General features: G+C 40.3%; 1 protein-coding gene across 10 annotated transcripts in view; it reads left to right on the forward strand.

Annotated features, from left to right (window-relative positions):
- Positions 1-19,792, forward strand: part of tgo (Aryl hydrocarbon receptor nuclear translocator homolog tgo) — a 942,634-nt gene that overhangs the window by 812,497 nt on the left and 110,345 nt on the right. For 9 of the 10 annotated variants that reach the window (XM_071670630.1, XM_071670447.1, XM_071670539.1 and 6 more), the window contains one exon: positions 5,148-5,320. In XM_071670630.1, the coding sequence (XP_071526731.1) occupies positions 5,148-5,320 (173 nt within the window). The remainder of the gene's footprint in view (positions 1-5,147; positions 5,321-19,792) is intronic. The other variant, XM_071670152.1, reaches the window with a different exon arrangement.

Raw genomic sequence — 19,792 nt, forward strand, 5'->3', positions numbered from 1 at the left:
ACATATGGTTTGCATGAATGTTAATATATTCCAAAAGTATTTTAAACTTGATACAGTGTGTGCACATCATAACACATACTTTGCTTGCACTCTATACTTTCATCAATTAATATGAGGTTATTAGTATTATGTATATAGCTTTACTAGAGGTATTACATATACAGTGTTTCCAACAGACATATAAGTAAAGTTTTTAGGTATATGACATGTATTCTACTGAATTTGTTTTTGTTTGACAAAGTTAAGAATTGCTGAGGACTAGATGATGAATCAGAATTATTTTCATTAGTTTATTTAAGATTGCTTTGGGTTTTTTTTATTACATTGCTAAGAGTCCTTTGTTATTTTTTGCTTTGTGAGCCAGATAGATTTAATTTTGAAAAAGACTTTTATTTTTGTTACATTTATATGGTGTATTGAAAGCTTCTCATACTTCAGAGATGTCATTTTCACACTTACTTTTTCCCACCTTTGCAGGTTAGTGCCAGGAATAGGTGAAGTACAGTCACATTCTCTCACATCCACTTCCTGTCATTTATGATGCAGCTAAAGTAGAGCCCCTTATCCACAATCAGACTCCACAGATCTTTCCATGGTTTCTCCTGACTGCTTCAGATACTTAGGTTCAGTCCATTGACAGCATGTCACCCCATATACCAGATCACTCCAACTCATTTTGTCCTATGCATGCTTTACACCAACCTGCATTTCCAGCCCCCAAACATGCAAAAAATTTTTCTCCTTCCCTCCATCACCAGTTTGGTCTCCCCTTCTCCTTATCCCCTCCACATGTGATACATATACCTTCTTTGTCAACTTCTACTCGCCCATCCTTTTCAGATGTCCAAACTCATTTCAACACTCCCTGTTCAGCTCTTTCAACCATGCTCTCCTTAATACTACATGTTTCTCTTACTCTGTCATTTCTTATTCAGTCAACTCTCCTCACAGCACCTATTGCCCTCAAACATTTGAAACACAGTCACCCTCTTGTGTACTTTTTCATGTAGAGCCCATACTTTGTATCCATACAATGCCATCATGACTACTTTACCATCAAGCATGCCTATCTTTTCCCTCTCAGGTAGCAATGACCTCTCTTTTCATACATTCCTTGATGCACCTAGGACATTTGCTCCCTTGCCCTGTTTCCCATGGTTTCATTAGCTGCTGTGCCCACTCTCAGCTTTGAAAGACACTTCTTCCTCCAAGTTTCCTCTTTTCAAACTCACACCCTAACCAACCTACCTCTTTATAGTACACTGCTAAATCTTACAGCCTTACTTTTATTCACCTATGTTCTCAGCACTCTCCTTTCACACACTGTCCAAAACTTAGAACCAAACTTCTGTAATTTCTCACTCAAATCTATCACCAGTGCCATGTCATCAGCAAACAGCAAGTAACTCACCTCTCAGGGTGTCCCCCCCCCCCTCTCTCTCTCTCTCTCTCTCTCTCTCTCTCTCTCTCTCTCTCTCTCTCTCTCTCTCTCTCTCTCTCTCTCTCTCTCTCTCTCTCTCTCTCTCTCTCTCCTGCAAACTTGCCCCTTTTCCCTGTACCCTTACTGCCTCATTGTCAAATAGATTACACAGCCACACTTCCCTGAAGCAGACCTACCTTCATCTGGAAAAACTCACCCCCCCTCTACCTACTTATGCTAGCATCTTCCTAACTTTCGTAATAAACACCACTCACTATTTCTAATAGCTTTCCTTCCACACCAAATATTTGTAACACCTTCCAGAAAGCATCTGTTTCAGCCCTACCACATGCTTTCTCCAAATCAGTAAATGTCACATACACATCCAGTACTTCTGTTTCTATAAATTTTTCTTGCACAAATTCTTCAAATGCAAAAACCTGATCCACACATCCTATAGCACTCCTGAAACCACACTGTTCTTCCCTAATCTTATTCTCTGTGTGTGCCAGTCACCACTCTCCCATACAGTTTACTAGTTATACTCGAAACAAACTATCTATCTATATCTTTGATGCCCATTTCCTCCAGGAACTCCCTCAAGGGGGTGACCATTGGCAAAGTGTTTACATGACTGGTGAATTCAGTACTGCTTCTTAGCTTTTAGTGCCTCACCTTTAACAAGCAGAGGGCAACTTAAGCACATATTTTCTGAGGCTCCTACCTATTGTTTTTACTTAATATTCCAACATACTACTTATATCTAATGCTTTTGCCTGTTGTTCCTACTTACTACTTCTCCCTAATGTTTGTACCTAATGCTCCTACCAAATGTTTCTACCTACTGCCTCTATCAATTGCTCCTACCATTTTCCCAAAAGGCAGGGCTAGTGTATAGCACTTATTGCAGGAAAATCTAGAGTTACAAAGAATGAGTTGTGTGAATTAATTGTTAAGTGTTCTGTGTGACAAGGAGAGACTGTATATTTGTGGACAGAATGTCAGCAGTGCACTTGTGGGTGAGGTAGAAAGAAATGACAGCTACCTGAGTCAAAGGAATGCAACTTGGCAACCACAGAATTTTTGGCCCACTACACAGCCATTATTAATAAACAAATTTATATCTTTAATTCATCCCCATTGAATTTCTACAATATCACTGTACAAGCATTCTACCAAACCTCAGGTATCTTATCATGATCCATACATACATTGAAAATCCTAACTAACCAATAACCAACGTGATCATCCCCTTTTTTAAGAAATTCAACTGAAATACCATCCACTCCATCTACTTTGCCACTCTTTAATTTATGTGAGATATTCACCACTTTTCTTTTTTCACTAAAGTAATTGCTATGACTTTTGCACATGATATATCACCATGTCGAAAACACCCATGTGCCACCCTATCATCGACCACTTTCAGCACTCCTTCAGAATACTCACTCCATCTCCTCTTCACGTAACTCTGCCTTTTACCATTTCCCCATCGTTCCTCACCACTGGTGCTCCTATTTTTCACTTGTTTTCTTAACGCTGTTAACCTTTCAAGACATTTTCTTATTCTCCCTGAAGTTTGTTAATACTCACATCAGCTATCATTTGCCCTCTTTTTCAGCCTCAGTACCATCTTGATCTACTGTGGCTTTCTTTTGTACAACTCACACTCATTTGCACTCCTTCCCTACAAGTAGTTCCCATAAACCTCTGTTTTCTCATTCACAAGTAACTCATCTTCCTCATCCCAGCAATCACTACCCTTTTTCATATGTCCACCTCCACATGCTACACACTTCTCTTGCACATGTAAACATTGCTTTCATAAATACCTTTTATTCCTTGCCCAATCGTCAACTTCAGTTAATCTCATTTTTGCCATTCTACACTCTGTGTCCTGACATTACTACTTACCAGCCTCTTTTCCAAGTTCACCCACTTACACCACCTTGCCCCCTATAACATTTCCTCTTTTCCAAAAGTCTCTACATACCTTCACCCTCACCTTCATCTAATAATGATCAGACATCCCATCTTGTGCCGTTTTCAGCACACTCACGTACTGGTCTCTCTCTTTTGCATGCCTATCAATTTTACGTTATCCATTGATGCCTGCCCACCACCAGCTCACTCATCCACATAAGCTTGTATATTTCACTCTTCTTGAAGCAGTTATTTTGAATCACTAGTCCTTTTTCAGCACTCACTTCTACAAGTTATTCATGATTTTCATTTACACCACTGGATACCTCATGCCCCATAATTACATCCTCAACTGCCACATTACCCATTTCTATATTCAAATCACCCTTGCATCAGAATTGCTGACACACACTTAGGTCCTTTTAAAACACTCAATTGATAGCCTTATTCCTGTGGCTTTCTTTTGTACAACTCACACTCATTTGCACTCCTTCCCTACAAGTAGTTCCCATAAACCTCTGTTTTCTCATTTGCAAGTTGCTCATCTTCCTCATCCCAGCAATCACTACCCTCTTTCATATGTCCACCTCCCATATGCTACACACTTCTCTTGCACATGTAAACATTGCTTTCATAAATACCTTTTATTCCTTGCCCAATCTTCAACTTCAGTTAATCTCATTTTTGCCGTTCCATACTCTGTGTCCTGACATTACTACTTACCAGCCTCTTTTCCAAGTTCACCCACTTACACCACCTTGCCCCCCATAACATTTCCTCTTTTCCAAGTCTCTACAAACCTTCACCCTCACCTTCATCTAATAATGGTCAGACATCCCATCATGTGCCGTTTTCAGCACATTCACGTACAGGTCTCTCTCTTTTGCATGCCTATCAATTTTACGTTATCCATTGATGCCTGCCCACCACCAGCTCACTCATCCACATAAGCTTGTATATTTCACTCTTCTTGAAGCAGTTATTTTGAATCACTAATCCTTTTTCAACACTCACTTTTACAAGTTATTCATGATTTTCATTTACGCCACTGGATACCTCATGCCCCATAATTACATCCTCAACTGCCACATTACCCATTTCTATATTCAAATCACCCTTGCATCAGAATTGCTGACACACTTAGGTCCTTTTAAAGCACTCAATTGATAGCCTTTTTCCTGTCTTGTCCAGGTGCATAAGCTCTGACAATTACCCATCTCTTGTAACCCACTTCCAGTTTTACCCACATCAGTCGAGGGCACAATTCCTTTCTCTCATTCTATAACCACAGCTTCTTCAGCATAAGTGGTACCATTCCTTACCTGTCACTCTCACACAAACCTGTGGCTTTGCCCCCAAGACATTGCCAAACCATTCTTCTCCTGACTCTTGTATTTACTTTCACTTAGAGCTAGAACATCTAGGTTCCACTCCTCAGATATATGCATCTCTTCCTTCTCATCCTGGTTACATTCAGACACCCTAAGACCCCTTTCCAGGGGCTCCTGTAGCCCAAGTAGGGATGGGATGGATTCTTTTGATTTGAGAAGTTCTTCATTGAAACTGTACTCTCTTTCATCATTTGGCAATGCTATGGCCTTGTCAAAGGTGGCTTTTCACTAAAGGTGTAACCTCAAGCAAGTAGATTTACATAATCCCACTCCAGGTATTTACACTTAGGTATAAGTAAAGTGATAGGGCATAAGATTTTTAGGTTAATAAGGGAAATTATGTAGATGATATTTTCTGTGTTGGAGAGAGTGTTAATAAAGAAAGGTACATTTAGGAATATGTTTTCTTTCAGGAACAGGAAACACCAATGCAGATGGAACTTACAAACCATCTTTCCTCACTGACCAAGAACTGAAACATTTAATTTTAGAAGCAGCTGATGGATTCCTCTTTGTAGTGGCGTGTGACACCGGGAGAATTATCTATGCTTCAGATTCTGTCACTCCAGTTCTCAATCAACCACAGGTAGGAGATTTTTGAGAAAATATGAGATACAAAGATTATGTAAATTAACAGTTTTGCATTTTAAGTATTTTATTACCAGTTGTAAGTTCTATTTAAGATATAGTCTCATATGTATCTGTCTGTGTGTCTTTCTGCCTATCTGTTTATCTGTCTCTCACCATTTGAAAGAATGATGAAATTGATGATGTATTTAATGAATATCACTTACAGATATAATAGATGCAACAAAAACAGACTGCTTAAAGAAAACTCAGCACCAGGGCTGGATGGAATTCTAGCAATGTTTCAGAAACAGACAAAAGAAACAATAGCTAAACCTCTTACAATGCTGTTGCTATTGAGACAAAGCATAGACCAATCATGTACATCAGATATGATAAAATAGCATCCATGTCACCAATACACAAAGGAGGAATCAAGTTGCTACCAAAATGAGACAGACAAGTCAGCTTAACATTGTACATAATGAAAGTATTCAAGAGAATGATGAATAATGTATAGGATATAATTTAATTATTTGAGACTGATAGATAATGAATAATTGATAATTTTAATGCAAACAAACTCCTAGATGGACAGTATGGCTTTGTATTTGGTAAAAGCCTGCTTATACAACTAGGAGGACATAGTGAGCTCAGTCTAGGACCAAAGAGATGGATGGGTAGACTGTGTTAGACTGCCAGAAAGCCCCTTATACTATATCACACTAGCAGTTCATTGAGATGGTAGAGCTACTTCTGCTTTCTGTGGAGGAATGGAACAAAGGATGCAGGTAAAATGCATATTTTTGAAAAGGGCTGAAGTGGAGTACCATAGGGCTTGGTCTCAGCCCCACTGCTGTTCTGACTTGCATTTAAATGTGTGTATGGATGATGTGAAGGTCATTATAGAAATAATGAATGAAAGTAATTGCATCAACCTACATAGGGACTTAGACAAACCCAGATAAATGGATGATGAGATTCAATCCAAGTAAAAGCAGGGTAATGAGGATAGGTATCAGCTAAAAAAGGGCACCACTGTGTATGCTACTAAGTGGGAAATAAGTTACAGGAATCAGTGCATGAAAGAGAACTAGGGATGGACATTGTACCTACTTTTTCAAGGGAGCTACACATGAAGGAAGTAAATTCTCTGCTGGCAAGTATTGAGATTGCATCCAAATGTATGGTAAGCTATCACAGCATATATTGTACTGAAGGTGGATTAAGAAATGTATGGTAAGCTGTCACAGCATATATTAAACTGAAGGTGGATTATGGCTTTCAGGTCTAGTCACCACACCTAAAAAATGCATTAATGATTGATAGGTGCAGGGAGAGGAACCAAGATGGTACCTGATTTATTAGAGCTGAGCTACAAAGAAAAGTTAAAGGCTGCACAGCTGTTTGTCTTACAGGAAAGAAGACAGAGGGGTGACCTGATAACAGCCTTTAAGGTCCCGAATCAACTGAATGATGCTAATGGTAAACATTTATTCTCAAGATTACCTAAGTTACCAGATGCCATGATCAGAAGCTAAGAAAGATGCTAGTCATCAAGGATGTAAAGAAATACTGGTTTAAGGCAAGAATAGTAGATGGTTGGAAATAGCAAAACTAAGATTGAGAAGTCTTCTTGATGATGGAGAAAATATAAAAGATGAGGCCTCATATGTGTAACATACAAGTAGATAATTACAGATAAATGATTACTGTAATGACACATTTTATTTATTTATTTATTTTGCTTTGTCGCTGTCTCCCGCGTTTGCGAGGTAGCACAAGGAAACAGACGAAAGAAATGGCCCAACCCACCCCCATACACATGTATCTACACACACGTCCACACACGCAAATATACATACCTATACATCTCAATGTACACATATATATACACACACAGACACATACATATATACCCATGCACACAATTCACACTGTCTGCCTTTATTCATTCCCATCGCCACCTCGCCACTCATGGAAAACCATCCCCCTCCCCCCTCGTGTGCGAGGTAGCGCTAGGAAAAGACAACAAAGGCCTCATTCGTTCACACTCAGTCTCTAGCCGTCATGCAATAATGCCCGAAACCACAGCTCCCTTTCCACATCCAGGCCCCACAGAACTTTCCATGGTTTACCCCAGACGCTTCACATGCCCTGATTCAATCCACTGACAGCACGTCAACCCCGGTATACCACATCGATCCAATTCACCCAATTCACTCTATTCCTTGCCCGCCTTTCACCCTCCTGCATGTTCAGGCCCCGATCACTCAAAATCTTTTTCACTCCATCTTTCCACCTCCAATTTGGTCTCCCACTTCTCCTCGTTCCCTCCACCTCCGACACATATATCCTCTTGGTCAATCTTTCCTCACTCATTCTCTCCATGTGCCCAAACCATTTCAAAACACCCTCTTCTGCTCTCTCAACCACGCTCTTTTTATTTCCACACATCTCTCTTACCCTTACATTACTTACTCGATCAAACCACCTCACACCACACATTGTCCTCAAACATCTCATTTCCAGCACATCCACCCTCCTGCGCACAACTCTATCCATAGCCCATGCCTCGCAACCATACAACATTGTTGGAACCACTATTCCGTCAAACATACCCATTTTTCTTTCCGAGATAATGTTCTCGACTTCCACACATTCTTCAAGGCTCCCAGGATTTTCGCCCCCTCCCCCACCCTATGATTCACTTGCGCTTCCATGGTTCCATCCACTGCCAGATCCACTCCCAGATATCTAAAAGACTTTACTTCCTCCAGTTTTTCTCCATTCAAACTTACCTCCCAATTGACTTGACCCTCAACCCTACTGTACCTAATAACCTTGCTCTTATTCACATTTACTCTTAACTCTCTTCTTTCACACACTTTACCAAACTCAGTCACCAGCTTCTGCAGTTTCTCGCATGAATCAGCCACCAGCGCTGTATCATCAGCGAACAACAACTGACTCACTTCCCAAGCTCTCTCATCCACAACAGACTTCATACTTGCCCCTCTTTCCAAAACTCTTGCATTCACCTCCCTAACAACCCCATCCTTAAACAAATTAAACAACCATGGAGACATCACACACCCCTGCCGCAAACCTACATTCACTGAGAACCAATCACTTTCCTCTCTTCCTACACATACACATGCCTTACATCCTCGATAAAAACTTTTCACTGCTTCTAACAACTTTCCTCCCGCACCATATATTCTTAATGCCTTCCACAGAGCATCTCTATTAACTCTATCATATGCCTTCTCCAGATCCATAAATGCTACATACAAATCCATTTGCTTTTCTAAGTATTTCTCACATACATTCTTCAAAGCAAACACCTGATCCACACATCCTCTACCACTTCTGAAACCACACTGCTGTTCCCCAATCTGATGCTCTGTACATGCCTTCACCCTCTCAATCAATACCCTCCCATATAATTTACCAGGAATACTCAACAAACTTATACCTCTGTAATTTGAGCACTCACTCTTATCCCCTCTGCCTTTGTACAATGGCACTATGCACGCATTCCGCCAATCCTCAGGCACCTCACCATGAGTCATACATACATTAAATAACCTTACCAACCAGTCAATAGTACAGTCACCCCCTTTTTTAATAAATTCCACTGCAATACCATCCAAACCTGCTGCCTTGCCGGCTTTCATCATCCGCAAAGCTTTTACTACCTCTTCTCTGTTTACCAAATCATTTTCCCCAACCCTCTCACTTTGCACACCACCTCGACCAAGACACCCTATATCTGCCACTCTATCATCAAACACATTCAACAAACCTTCAAAATATTCACTCCATCTCCTTCTCACATCACCACTACTTGTTATCACCTCCCCATTAGCGCCCTTCACTGAAGTTCCCATTTGCTCCCTTGTCTTACGCACTTTATTTACCTCCTTCCAGAACATCTTTTTATTCTCCCTAAAATTTAATGATACTCTCTCACCCCAACTCTCATTTGCCCTCTTTTTCACCTCTTGCACCTTTCTCTTGACCTCCTGTCTCTTTCTTTAATACATCTCCCACTCAATTGCATTTTTTCCCTGCAAAAATCGTCCAAATGCCTCTCTCTTCTCTTTCACTAATAATCTTACCTCTTCATCCCACCACTCACTACCCTTTCTAATCAACCCACCTCCCACGCTTCTCATGCCACAAGCATCTTTTGCGCAATCCATCACTGATTCCCTAAATACATCCCATTCCTCACCCACTCCCCTTACTTCCATTGTTCTCATATATATATATATATGAAACAGCAATTAGTGGGAAAAGAATGGAAACGTTTTCTTGAATTTGCAAAGGCATTTGAAAAGTAAACTTTGGAGTGTTACTAAAGAAGGTGGCTAGACAAAATATAAAAGGGTAAATAGGAAAATGGTTAAAAAAGTTTCTAACCAACAGAAAGTTAAAAGTAGTTACAAATGGAAACATGTCTAAAGAAAATGTGCATTTGGTTAAGAAACCGTTTATTCAGAATTTTGCTCATAAGACAAAAGTAAGTAGAACAAATAATGAAGACTAAGAAAAACTACAGATAGATTTGGATGTTGTGTATTAATGGGTGGAAGAGAACTTAATGGAATTTAGCATAGTGAAATGATAACAGTTAAGTCGCAGAGCAACTAACATTTATCTCAGTATGTACAAACAGAGGCCCTAAGGGAAAGAAATAGAGAGTGAAGTGAATGTCAGTGATTTAGGAATTATGATAAATGAAAACTTGAATGGAAGGAAAATATTCATAAGGTATTGCTGTTAGGCCAAATAATGATTAGAATAATCCTGAGAACATTAGCAACAAGACAGAAAATTAATTATGAAAATTTTTAATGTTTACATGAGAAGGTTTAAGTGTGTTGAGTATTCCTGGGAAATTATATGGGAGGGTATTGATTGAGAGGGTCAAGGCATGTACAGAGCATCAGATTGGGGAAAAGCAGTGTGATTTCAGAAGTGGTAGAGGATGTGTGGATCAAGGGTTGCTTTGAAGAATGTATATGAGAAATACTTAGAAAAACAGATGGATTTGTATGTAGCATTTATGAATCTGGAGAAGGCATATGATAGAGTTGATAGAGATGCTTTGTGGAAGGTATTAAGTGTACATGGTAAGGTAGGTAAGTTGCTACAAGCAGTGAAAAGTTTTTATTGAGAATGTAAGGCATATGTACAAGTAGGAAGAGAGGAAAGTGATTGGTTCCCAGTGAATGTTGGTTTGCGGCAGGGGTGCGTGATGTCTCCATGGTTGTTTACTTTGTTTATGGATGGGGTTGTTAGGGAGGTGAATGCAAGAGTTTTGGAGAGAGGGGCAAGTATGCAGTCTGTTGTGGATGAGAGGGCCAAGGAAGTGAGTCATTTGTTGTTCGCTGATGATACAGCACTGATGGCTGATTCAGGTGAGAAACTGCAGAAACTGCTGACTGAGTTTGGTAAAGTGTGTGAAAGAAGAATGCTGAGAGTAAATGTGATTAAGAGCAAGGTTCTTAGGTTCAGTAGGGTTTTGGGACAAGTAATTTGGAAGGTAAGTTTGAATGGAGAAAATCTGGAGGAAGTGAAGTGTTTTAGATATCTGGGAGTGGATTTGGCAGCAGATGGAACCATGGAATTTGAAGTGAGTCACAGGGTGGGGAAGGGGGCGAAGGTTCTGGGACCATTGAAGAATGTGTGGAAGGTGAGAACATTATCTCAGAGAGCAAAATGGGCATGTTTGAAGGAATAGTGGTTCTAACAATGTTATATGGTTGTGAGGAATGGGCTGTAGATAAGGTTGTGCAGGGGAGGGTGGATGTGTTGGAAATGATATGTTTGAGGGCAACATGTGTTGTGAGGTTTTGATCGAGTAAGTAATGAAAGGGTAAGAGAGATGTGTGGTAATAAAAAGAGTGTGGTTGAGAGAGCAGAAGAGGGTGTATTGAAATGGTTTGGTCACATGAAGAGAATGAGTGAGGAAAGATTGACAAAGATTGATAAAGAGGATAAGTGGGAGACCAAATTGGAGGTGGAAGGATGGAGTGAAAAAGTTTTTGAGTGATTGGGTCCTGAACATACAAGGTAAAAGGCATGCAAGGAATAGAGTGAATTGGAATGATCTAATATACTGGGGTCGACGTGCTGTCAGTGGATAGCACCAGGGCATGTGAAGTGTCTGGGGTAAACCATGGAAAGTTTTGTAGGGCCTGGATGTGGAAAGGGAGCTTAGGTTTCGGTGCATTACACATGATAGCTAAAGACTGAGTGTGAACAAATGTGGCCTTTGTTGTCTTTTCCTGTCGCTACCTCGCACACACGCGGGGGGAGGGGGTACCATTTAATGTGTGGTGGAGTGGCGGCAGAATTGGATGAAGGCAGCATTTATGAATATGTACATGTGTATATATGTATATGTATGTATATGTTGAAATGTATAGGTATGTGTATGTGCTTGTGTGAGCGTTTATGTATATACATTTGTATGTGGGTGGGTTTGGCCATTCTTTCATCTGTTTCCTTGTACTACCTCGCTAACACGGGAAACAGCGACAAAGTACAATAGTGAGAATGGTAAACATCCATTCTTTTGGATTGATTGGGGGATGATGGGAGTCTGTTAGAAGTTGAATTATATTTCATCCCAGATTTTTCTAAAGACCTTGAGTGAATTATAAACCAATATAATGGTATCTTATGAATTCCCTTCGGTGTTAATTGTGGTTGGAGTGTTTTAAGTATATGTGAGTGAACATGACAGCAAATGGAACCATGGAAGTGAGTCGTAGGGGGTGGTAATGGTTTAGTGGATAATGGTTTAGGGAGCACTGAAGAATGTGTGGAAAGAATGTTTTCTGGGAGAGCAAAATTGGATATGTTTAAAGGAATAGTGGTTCCAACAATATTATATGGATGTGAGGCATGGGCTATAGATGAGGATATGCAGAGGAGAGTAGATGTGTTAGAAATGAAATATTTGATGAAATATGTGGTGTGAGGCAGTTTGATTGAATGAAAGGGTAAGAGAGAGGTATGATAATTAAAAAGGTGTGGTTGAGATAGCAGAAGAGGGTGTGCTGAAATGGTTTGGTCATATGGAGAGAATGAGTGAGGATTAGTTGACAAAGAAGACATACGTGTCAAAAGTGGAGGGAATAGGGAGACCAGATTAGAGATAAAAGTATGGAAGGAAAAATATATTGGGTAATCAGAGTCTGAACATGCAGGTGGGTTAAAAGCTTGCTTGAGATAGAGTGAATTGGAATGATGTGGTATACTGGGGTCGATGTGCTGTCAGTTAACTGAACCGAGGCATGTGAAGCATCTGGGGTAAACCATGGAAAGGTCTGCGGGATCTGGTTGTGGATACGAAGCTATGTCTTTGGTGCTGTACTCACGATAGCTAGAGAATGAATGTGAGTGGAGGTGGCTTTTCTTCATATGATCTTGGTGTTAACTTGGGAAATGGTGATCAAGTATGAAAAAAGTGTGTGTGTGTGTGTGTGTGTGTGTGTATTTATTATAACTAATCGCTGTTTCCCACATCAGTGAGATATTGCCAGGAAACAGACAAAGAATGGCCCATCCCCTCATATACACATATATGTACATAAATGCCCATACACACACACATACACATACAGATACCTATACATATCAATATATACACATACATATACATACACATACACAGACATATACATATATACACATACTTGCTTGCTTGCCTTCATCTATTCCAGGTGCTACCCCGCCCCACAGGAAACAACATCGCTACCCCCATCATCAGTGAGGTAGCACCAGGAAAACAGACAAAAAAGGCAACATTTGTTCACACTCGGTCACTAGCTGTAATTTGTAATGTACCAATACCACAACTCCCTATCCACATCCAGGCCCTACAGACCTTTCCATGGTTTACCTCAGACGTTTCACATGCCCTGATTCAGTCAGTTGACAGCACATCAACCCCAGCATACCACATCGTTCCAATTCACTCTATTCCTCTCTCCCTCCTGTATGTTCAGGCCCTTATCGCTCAAAATCTTTTTCACTCCATCCTTCCACCTCCAATTTGGTGTCCCACTTCTTGTTCCCTTCACCTCTGACACAGATATCCTATTTGTCAATCTTTCCTCACTCATTCTCTCTGTATGTCCAAACCCTTTCAACACTCGCTCTTCTGCTCTCTCAACCACACTCTTTTTATTTCCACACATCTCTCTTACCCTTTCATTACTTACTCGATCAAACCACCTCACACCACATATTGTCCTCAAACATTTCATTTCCAACGCATCCACCCTATCCAACCCTATCTATAGCCTCTGCCTCATAACAATATAATATTGTTGGAACTACTATTCCTTCAAACATACCCTTTTTTGCTCTCAGAGATAACATTCTCTCCTTCCACACATTCTTCATTGCTCCCAGAACCTTCACCCCCTCCCCCACCCTGTGACTCACTTCCACTTCCATGGTCCCATTCACTGCTAAGTTTACTCCCAGATATCTAAAACACTTCACTTCCTCCAAATTTTCTCCATTTAAACTTACATCCCAGTTAACCTGACCCTCAACCCTACTGATCGTAATTAACCTTGCTCTTATTCACATTTACTCTCAACTTTCCTCTTTCACACTTTTCCAAACTTTGTCACCAACTTCTGTAGTTTCTCATTCGAATCAGCCACTAGAGCTGTATTATCGGCAAACAACATCTTACTCATTTCCCAGACCCCTCATCTCCAACAGACTGCACACTTACCCCACTCTCCAAAACTCTTACATTTACCTCCCTAACCACCCCTTCCATATACAGATTTAACAACCATGGGGATGTCACACACCCCTGCCACAGACCGACCTTCACTGGGAACCAATCACTCTTTTCAATGCCTACTTATACACATGCCTTACATCCTTGATAAAAGATTTTCACTGCTTCTAGCAACTTGCCTCCCACACCATATACTCTTAAAACCTTCCACAAAGCTTCTCTATCAATCATGTCATATGCCTTCTCCAGATCCATAAGTGCTACATACAGATCCATCTGCTTTTCTCAGTATGTCTCACACAGATTCTTTAAAGCAAATACCTGATCCACACATCCTCTACCACTTCTGAAACCACTCTGCTCTTCCCCAACCTAATGCTCTGTACATGCCTTCACCCTCTCAATCAATACCCTCCCTTATAATTTCCCAGGAATACTCAACGAACTTATGCCACTATAGTTTGAACACTCACCTTTATCCCCTTTCCCTTTGTACTGTGGCACTATGCATGCATTCTGCTAATCCTCAGGCACTTCACCATGATCCATATATGTTGAATATCCTTAGAAACCAATCAACAATACAGTCACCCCCTTTTTTAATAAATTCTATTACAGTCCCATCCATACCTGCCACCTTGCTGGATTTTATATGTGTGTGTATGTGTGTGTCTGTCTGTCTGTCTGTCTGTCTATAAGAAAGTGAATTCTAGATTGATTAGGGTAAAACTGAAAGTAGATGGCAAGAGATGGGTGATTATTAGTGCTTATGCACCGGGTCATAAGAAAAAAGATCTTGAGAGGCAAGTGTTTTGGGAGCAGCTGAGTGAGTGTGTCAGCAGTTTTGGTGCATGAAACAGGATATTAGTGATGGGTGATTTGAATGTGAAGGTGAGTAATGTGGCAGTTGAGGGTATAATTGGTGTGCACAAGGTATTCAGTGTAGTGAATGGTATTGCGGTTGAATGTATTATGAAAGGGGTTGAATGTGTTGTTGATTGGTTGGTAAGGATATTCAGTGTATGTATGGATCACAGTGAAGTGCCTTAGGATAGGCGGAATGCATGTATAGTGGCATTGTACAAAGGCAAAGGGGATAAAGGTGAGTGTTTACACCAGAGGCATAAGTTTGTTGAGTATATCTGGAAAATTGTATGGGAGAGTATAGATTAAGAGGGTAAAGGCATGAGGTTGGGGAGGACCAGTGTGGTTTCAGAAGTGTTAGAGGATGTATGGATCTGTGTTTGCATTTAGAATGTATGTGAGAAATACCTAAAAAACAAATGGATTTTTATGTGGCTTTTTTGGATCTGGAGAAGTCATATAATAAGAGTTGATTAAGATGCTTTGTGGAAAGTTGTAAGAATATATGGTGTGGGAGGTAAGCTGCTAGAAGTAGAGAAGTTTTTATCAAGAGTGTAAGGCATGCCTACAAGTAGGAAAAGGGAGGACAGTGATTGGTTCCCAGTGATTAAGACTGTCTGCAGCAGGGTTGGGTGATGTCTCTATGTTTTTTTGTTTTTTTTCTGTTTATGGTTGGATGGATATGGAGGTAAATACAAGAGTTTTGGAGAGAGGGGCAAGTATGCAATCTGTTGGGCATGAGAGGCCCTGGGAGGACAGTGATTGGTTCCCAGTGATGAAGACTGTCTGCAGCAGAGGTGGGAGATGTCTCTATGTTTGTTTGTTTTTTTCTGTTTATGGCTGGGATGGATATAGAGGTAAATGCAAGAGTTTTGGTGAGAGGGGCAAGTATACAATCTGTTGGGTATGAAAGGGCCCGGGAAGTGAGTCAGTTGTTGTTCGCCAATCAGTGGCAGCGACCCAGAGGGGGCTGAATCCCCCCACCTTGAAAAGCAGGGAAGTTCAGCCTCCCATTTTGTGTAGACTTACCTGTATAGAGCTGCAGTATGCTGCATCGTTGCCTTCAGGTCAGAGGCAAGCTCTCTGCCATTACTTGGAACTAGTCCACCAACCTCGTCATACATTTGCAGCCTCTTTCTTAGACTTAGTACGGGGCTGGTGCATGACTGACAGTGCACATGCATAAGGCCTATTAGTTTTCATGGGGACAGACAAAACAGCTGTTATGGTGAAGCAACAGGGAAGTTTGCTTTCGATGTTCTTGACAGTGAAGGATATGAACGAGGATGGTTGTGATCATGCAGAAATGAAGAGAAGGAAAAAGGGCAGTGACGGTTCTTTGGATATTATTCAGTCTGGCAAGGAGATTCTGAGGTGTTAGAAGGTGAGTATCAGTTTGGATTCTAAGGGATTTTGTGATCTTTTATGTCTTATTATACAGTTAGGCCTACTGAATTGGTTAGCCCTTACATATGGGGTCGGACTCATGCATCTTGTACATCCCTCCAGGTGAAGCAGAAGGGTTGAATGAAGTCCCTAAAAACAATGAAAGCATCAGTATGTCTACTACAAAGGAAGCTGAACTGGTTCATTCATGTATTGGATAATGTTGTGCCAGTGTTGAGAATGTTTATTACCCAAAGGATAAGCCAACACTGGATACATTATCTTCAAAAGGAAAAAACTTTTAAGTGTCACTTACAAGCAATACTCATGGCTGAGTGTCTGTATCACCAAGAGAAAGGCATTCTGCCTGTCCTGTAGGTGGGCAACACAGCATGAGCTGATCTACTTCAGCAAATTTGGTGAACATGCATTCACCAGAGGTGGATTTTGCAATTGGAATAAAGGTCTTGAGAAATTCAAAGTACAATGGATGGCATTACCACAAAGAGGCAAAAATCAAGTGGCTTGCCTGTCAAAACCAACAATTGGTGCACAGTTGAGTTCACAGTTCAAGCAGGTCTAATAGAAGCATAGGCAAGACCTTTGGCTCAGTTGGCAGGGATGTGATGCCTCACTTGCCAAAGCATTCCTCTTTGATTCCATGCACAGACATATCAGCTTGGAGCAGCTTCTGCTGATGCAGAGCACTAGCAATAAGATTACAAGAGATGGATAACAGATAACTGTTTTACCTCCCATGATGCAGTCACTGAGGAGATTTCCATATAGGAACAGACAGTGTTGTGGACTCTTTTAGGTCAAATGAAGAAAGTAACGCCCAGCATGGTATTCTGTAATGGCAGATGAGGCCACAGGTGTCATCAACAGTGAGCAGCTCAATTTGTGTATTTGCTGGGTAGATGACAATTGTGAGGCCCATGAAGACTTTTTTGAGTTCGTTTAAGGTGCTTGATACAGAGGCAGAATCATTATTTGCAATTATCAAAGATATTCTGATTTGATGCAATCAAATTTATTCCCTCCTTGCATAACAAACCATATGAGTAGAGACTGCAATAATTAAATGTGTTCTTCCCAAGCAAGAGGGGCCTCCAGGGCTAATTAATAGTGTTTCAAAATACCTAAAGGATTCAACAGCATTGATATTGAACATTTCTTTACAGTAGTGCCAAAAGGATTCAACAGCATTAATGTTGAACATTTCTATATAGTAGTGCCAGCATTACCGATGAGAGAAAATGGATTAAAACTTAGAGGTCACTGAGTGAATCCGGGCTGTACGAAATATTTTTTTACCAACGACATTATTGATGTATGGAACAAACTCCCAGAAAGTGTTGTTCAGAACAACACCCTTAATATCTTCAAAATTAGGCTTGATCATCTCTTGTCACTCTCCAGTACTGAATAATTCACTTAATCATTCATGATAACACTGGTTTGTCATGTTAGCTCCTTAACCACTGATCTATCCCAGGCCATGTTGCAGTATCATACTAACATCGATTAATCCGTGGCACCTCGAGACAGTATTAAAGAGTTACTGTATTATTCTTGAACATCAGGAATAATTTAAGCATGGTAAGTCCAGAGGCTGGAGCTCAAGCTTATCCTTAATATTTTCATGTAACAAAAAGTGAAGGGAGGCATGTTGCTGATAATGGGATGCATGACATATTCATGTTCATTCTACGTTACAACTCTCCAGTTAAAATTTACTTCAGGCATATTAATCCTGCAAGGTATTTTTTCTACCTGTTTTCCTGCCGGCATGTACCAGAGGAAATGGAGGGTGTGGAGAGAGCCTTTGCTTTGTTATTCCTTTCACTGCATTATAAGGGGGCCCTTTTCTTTCATTGTTTTTTCTTTCTTAGTGCTAAGGCCAGACCACCTCACTTGGACCTTGAGTCTTTGTACTTATGTAACTGTAACAATCTCTCTCTTTCATGGACAAACTGCAGACTGTCCTTCCTTAAAATGCACCTGGTTTTGAGGCATATCTCTGAAGAAAAGGAAATTGTCACACTATATCTTAGAGGTCACCTTTCCTCTTGTAGTTCCCTCTTAGGTGGCATTGCAAAATATTTGATGGTAGTATTAAAAACCATCAGGAGCAGCTACTTAAAGATTTGATTTCTTAACCTTAATCCTCATCTACAAGACATCCACAACATCCACTTCCCTGCCATTCCACCCACCATATGCATTAGATCAAAATGATATTCTAGCCAAGTGTAGATAAGAAGTCTTCATCTTTGACTTGGAAATACAACTCTTTCAATAGGAAAAGGATGAATGAAAATGTTTTACAATTGTAAAGTTTACTAACTTTCTTATGGACAAACACACCATGCATCTTTTCATTTCATTGGCTCCTGATGCTTGTATAGGAACTAAGCCATAATTACTTTACATCCCACATTGATAATTATTGTGGGTGTTACCAGACTACTGTATAATCTTCTCAAGGACCTTCTCACCCAAAGGAGGTCTATCATTACCTTGTATTGAAGTTGAGTGCAGACTCACAGCTGTAGGAGTCTTATAAAAGGTCATAGAGTTATACGATAATAACACAAATTTTTCATCTGAAAATGGAGTTCTTCAGGTGTTACTTAGGGTTTTCTGTATAGTGTTTACATGTTGTTATTCTGTCATTGTATATATTTAAAGACTAAGAACAGGATTTACCTCTCAGTCACAGGCCCCTTGCATAGTGGAAAATTTTAAACAAATGTACACGATATTACATAAGTGTTGAGAGGCCTTTGTATTGAAACTTCACATAATAGTAATTAGATTTTTGTGATATGTGTTTTTTTGTGATAAGACCTGATTGAGATCATGTTATTAATCTAGCGCAGGTACACCACCGATTTTCCGGCTACTGTTAGTTATGCACCTCTTTTAGTCCGGACAAAATTACATGAGGTCACTTGAAATTACCACAGCCACCAGACTAGTTTACTGGGTGGCCACAGATGGCATTGTGTGTAGGGCACGCTTATTTACATTTTTTACACTGCACTCGTTGGTAGTGATACCGCAATTCTGTGAAATTCTTAGCTTATTTTGCTTGAATTTAACCCTAGCTATGGCTTCTAAGACATTTGAGAGTGTCATTTGTGGTGTCAAACATAAACACCAGTCCATATCGATCCAAGATAAAGTAGGACTGTTGAAAAAAATGGACTGTGCTGTTTTGATGCGTAAGCTGTGTGACATATACAGTATTGGTTCATCAACTGTATATGATATGAAGAAGCAAAGGGAGAAAATATTGAAATTCTATGCAGACAGCGATTCCAAGAAGGAAAAGACGATTAGTAAAACTATGAAAGATGGTAAGAGTACTGAGCACAATTGAGTGATGATGGATTGGCTTCGACAGTGTTGGAGTGGACTTGTCAAGTAGCATGATAATAGACAAGGCTGAGT

This window comes from Panulirus ornatus, chromosome 1, assembly GCF_036320965.1.
Source record: "Panulirus ornatus isolate Po-2019 chromosome 1, ASM3632096v1, whole genome shotgun sequence".
Taxonomy (NCBI): domain Eukaryota; kingdom Metazoa; phylum Arthropoda; class Malacostraca; order Decapoda; family Palinuridae; genus Panulirus; species Panulirus ornatus.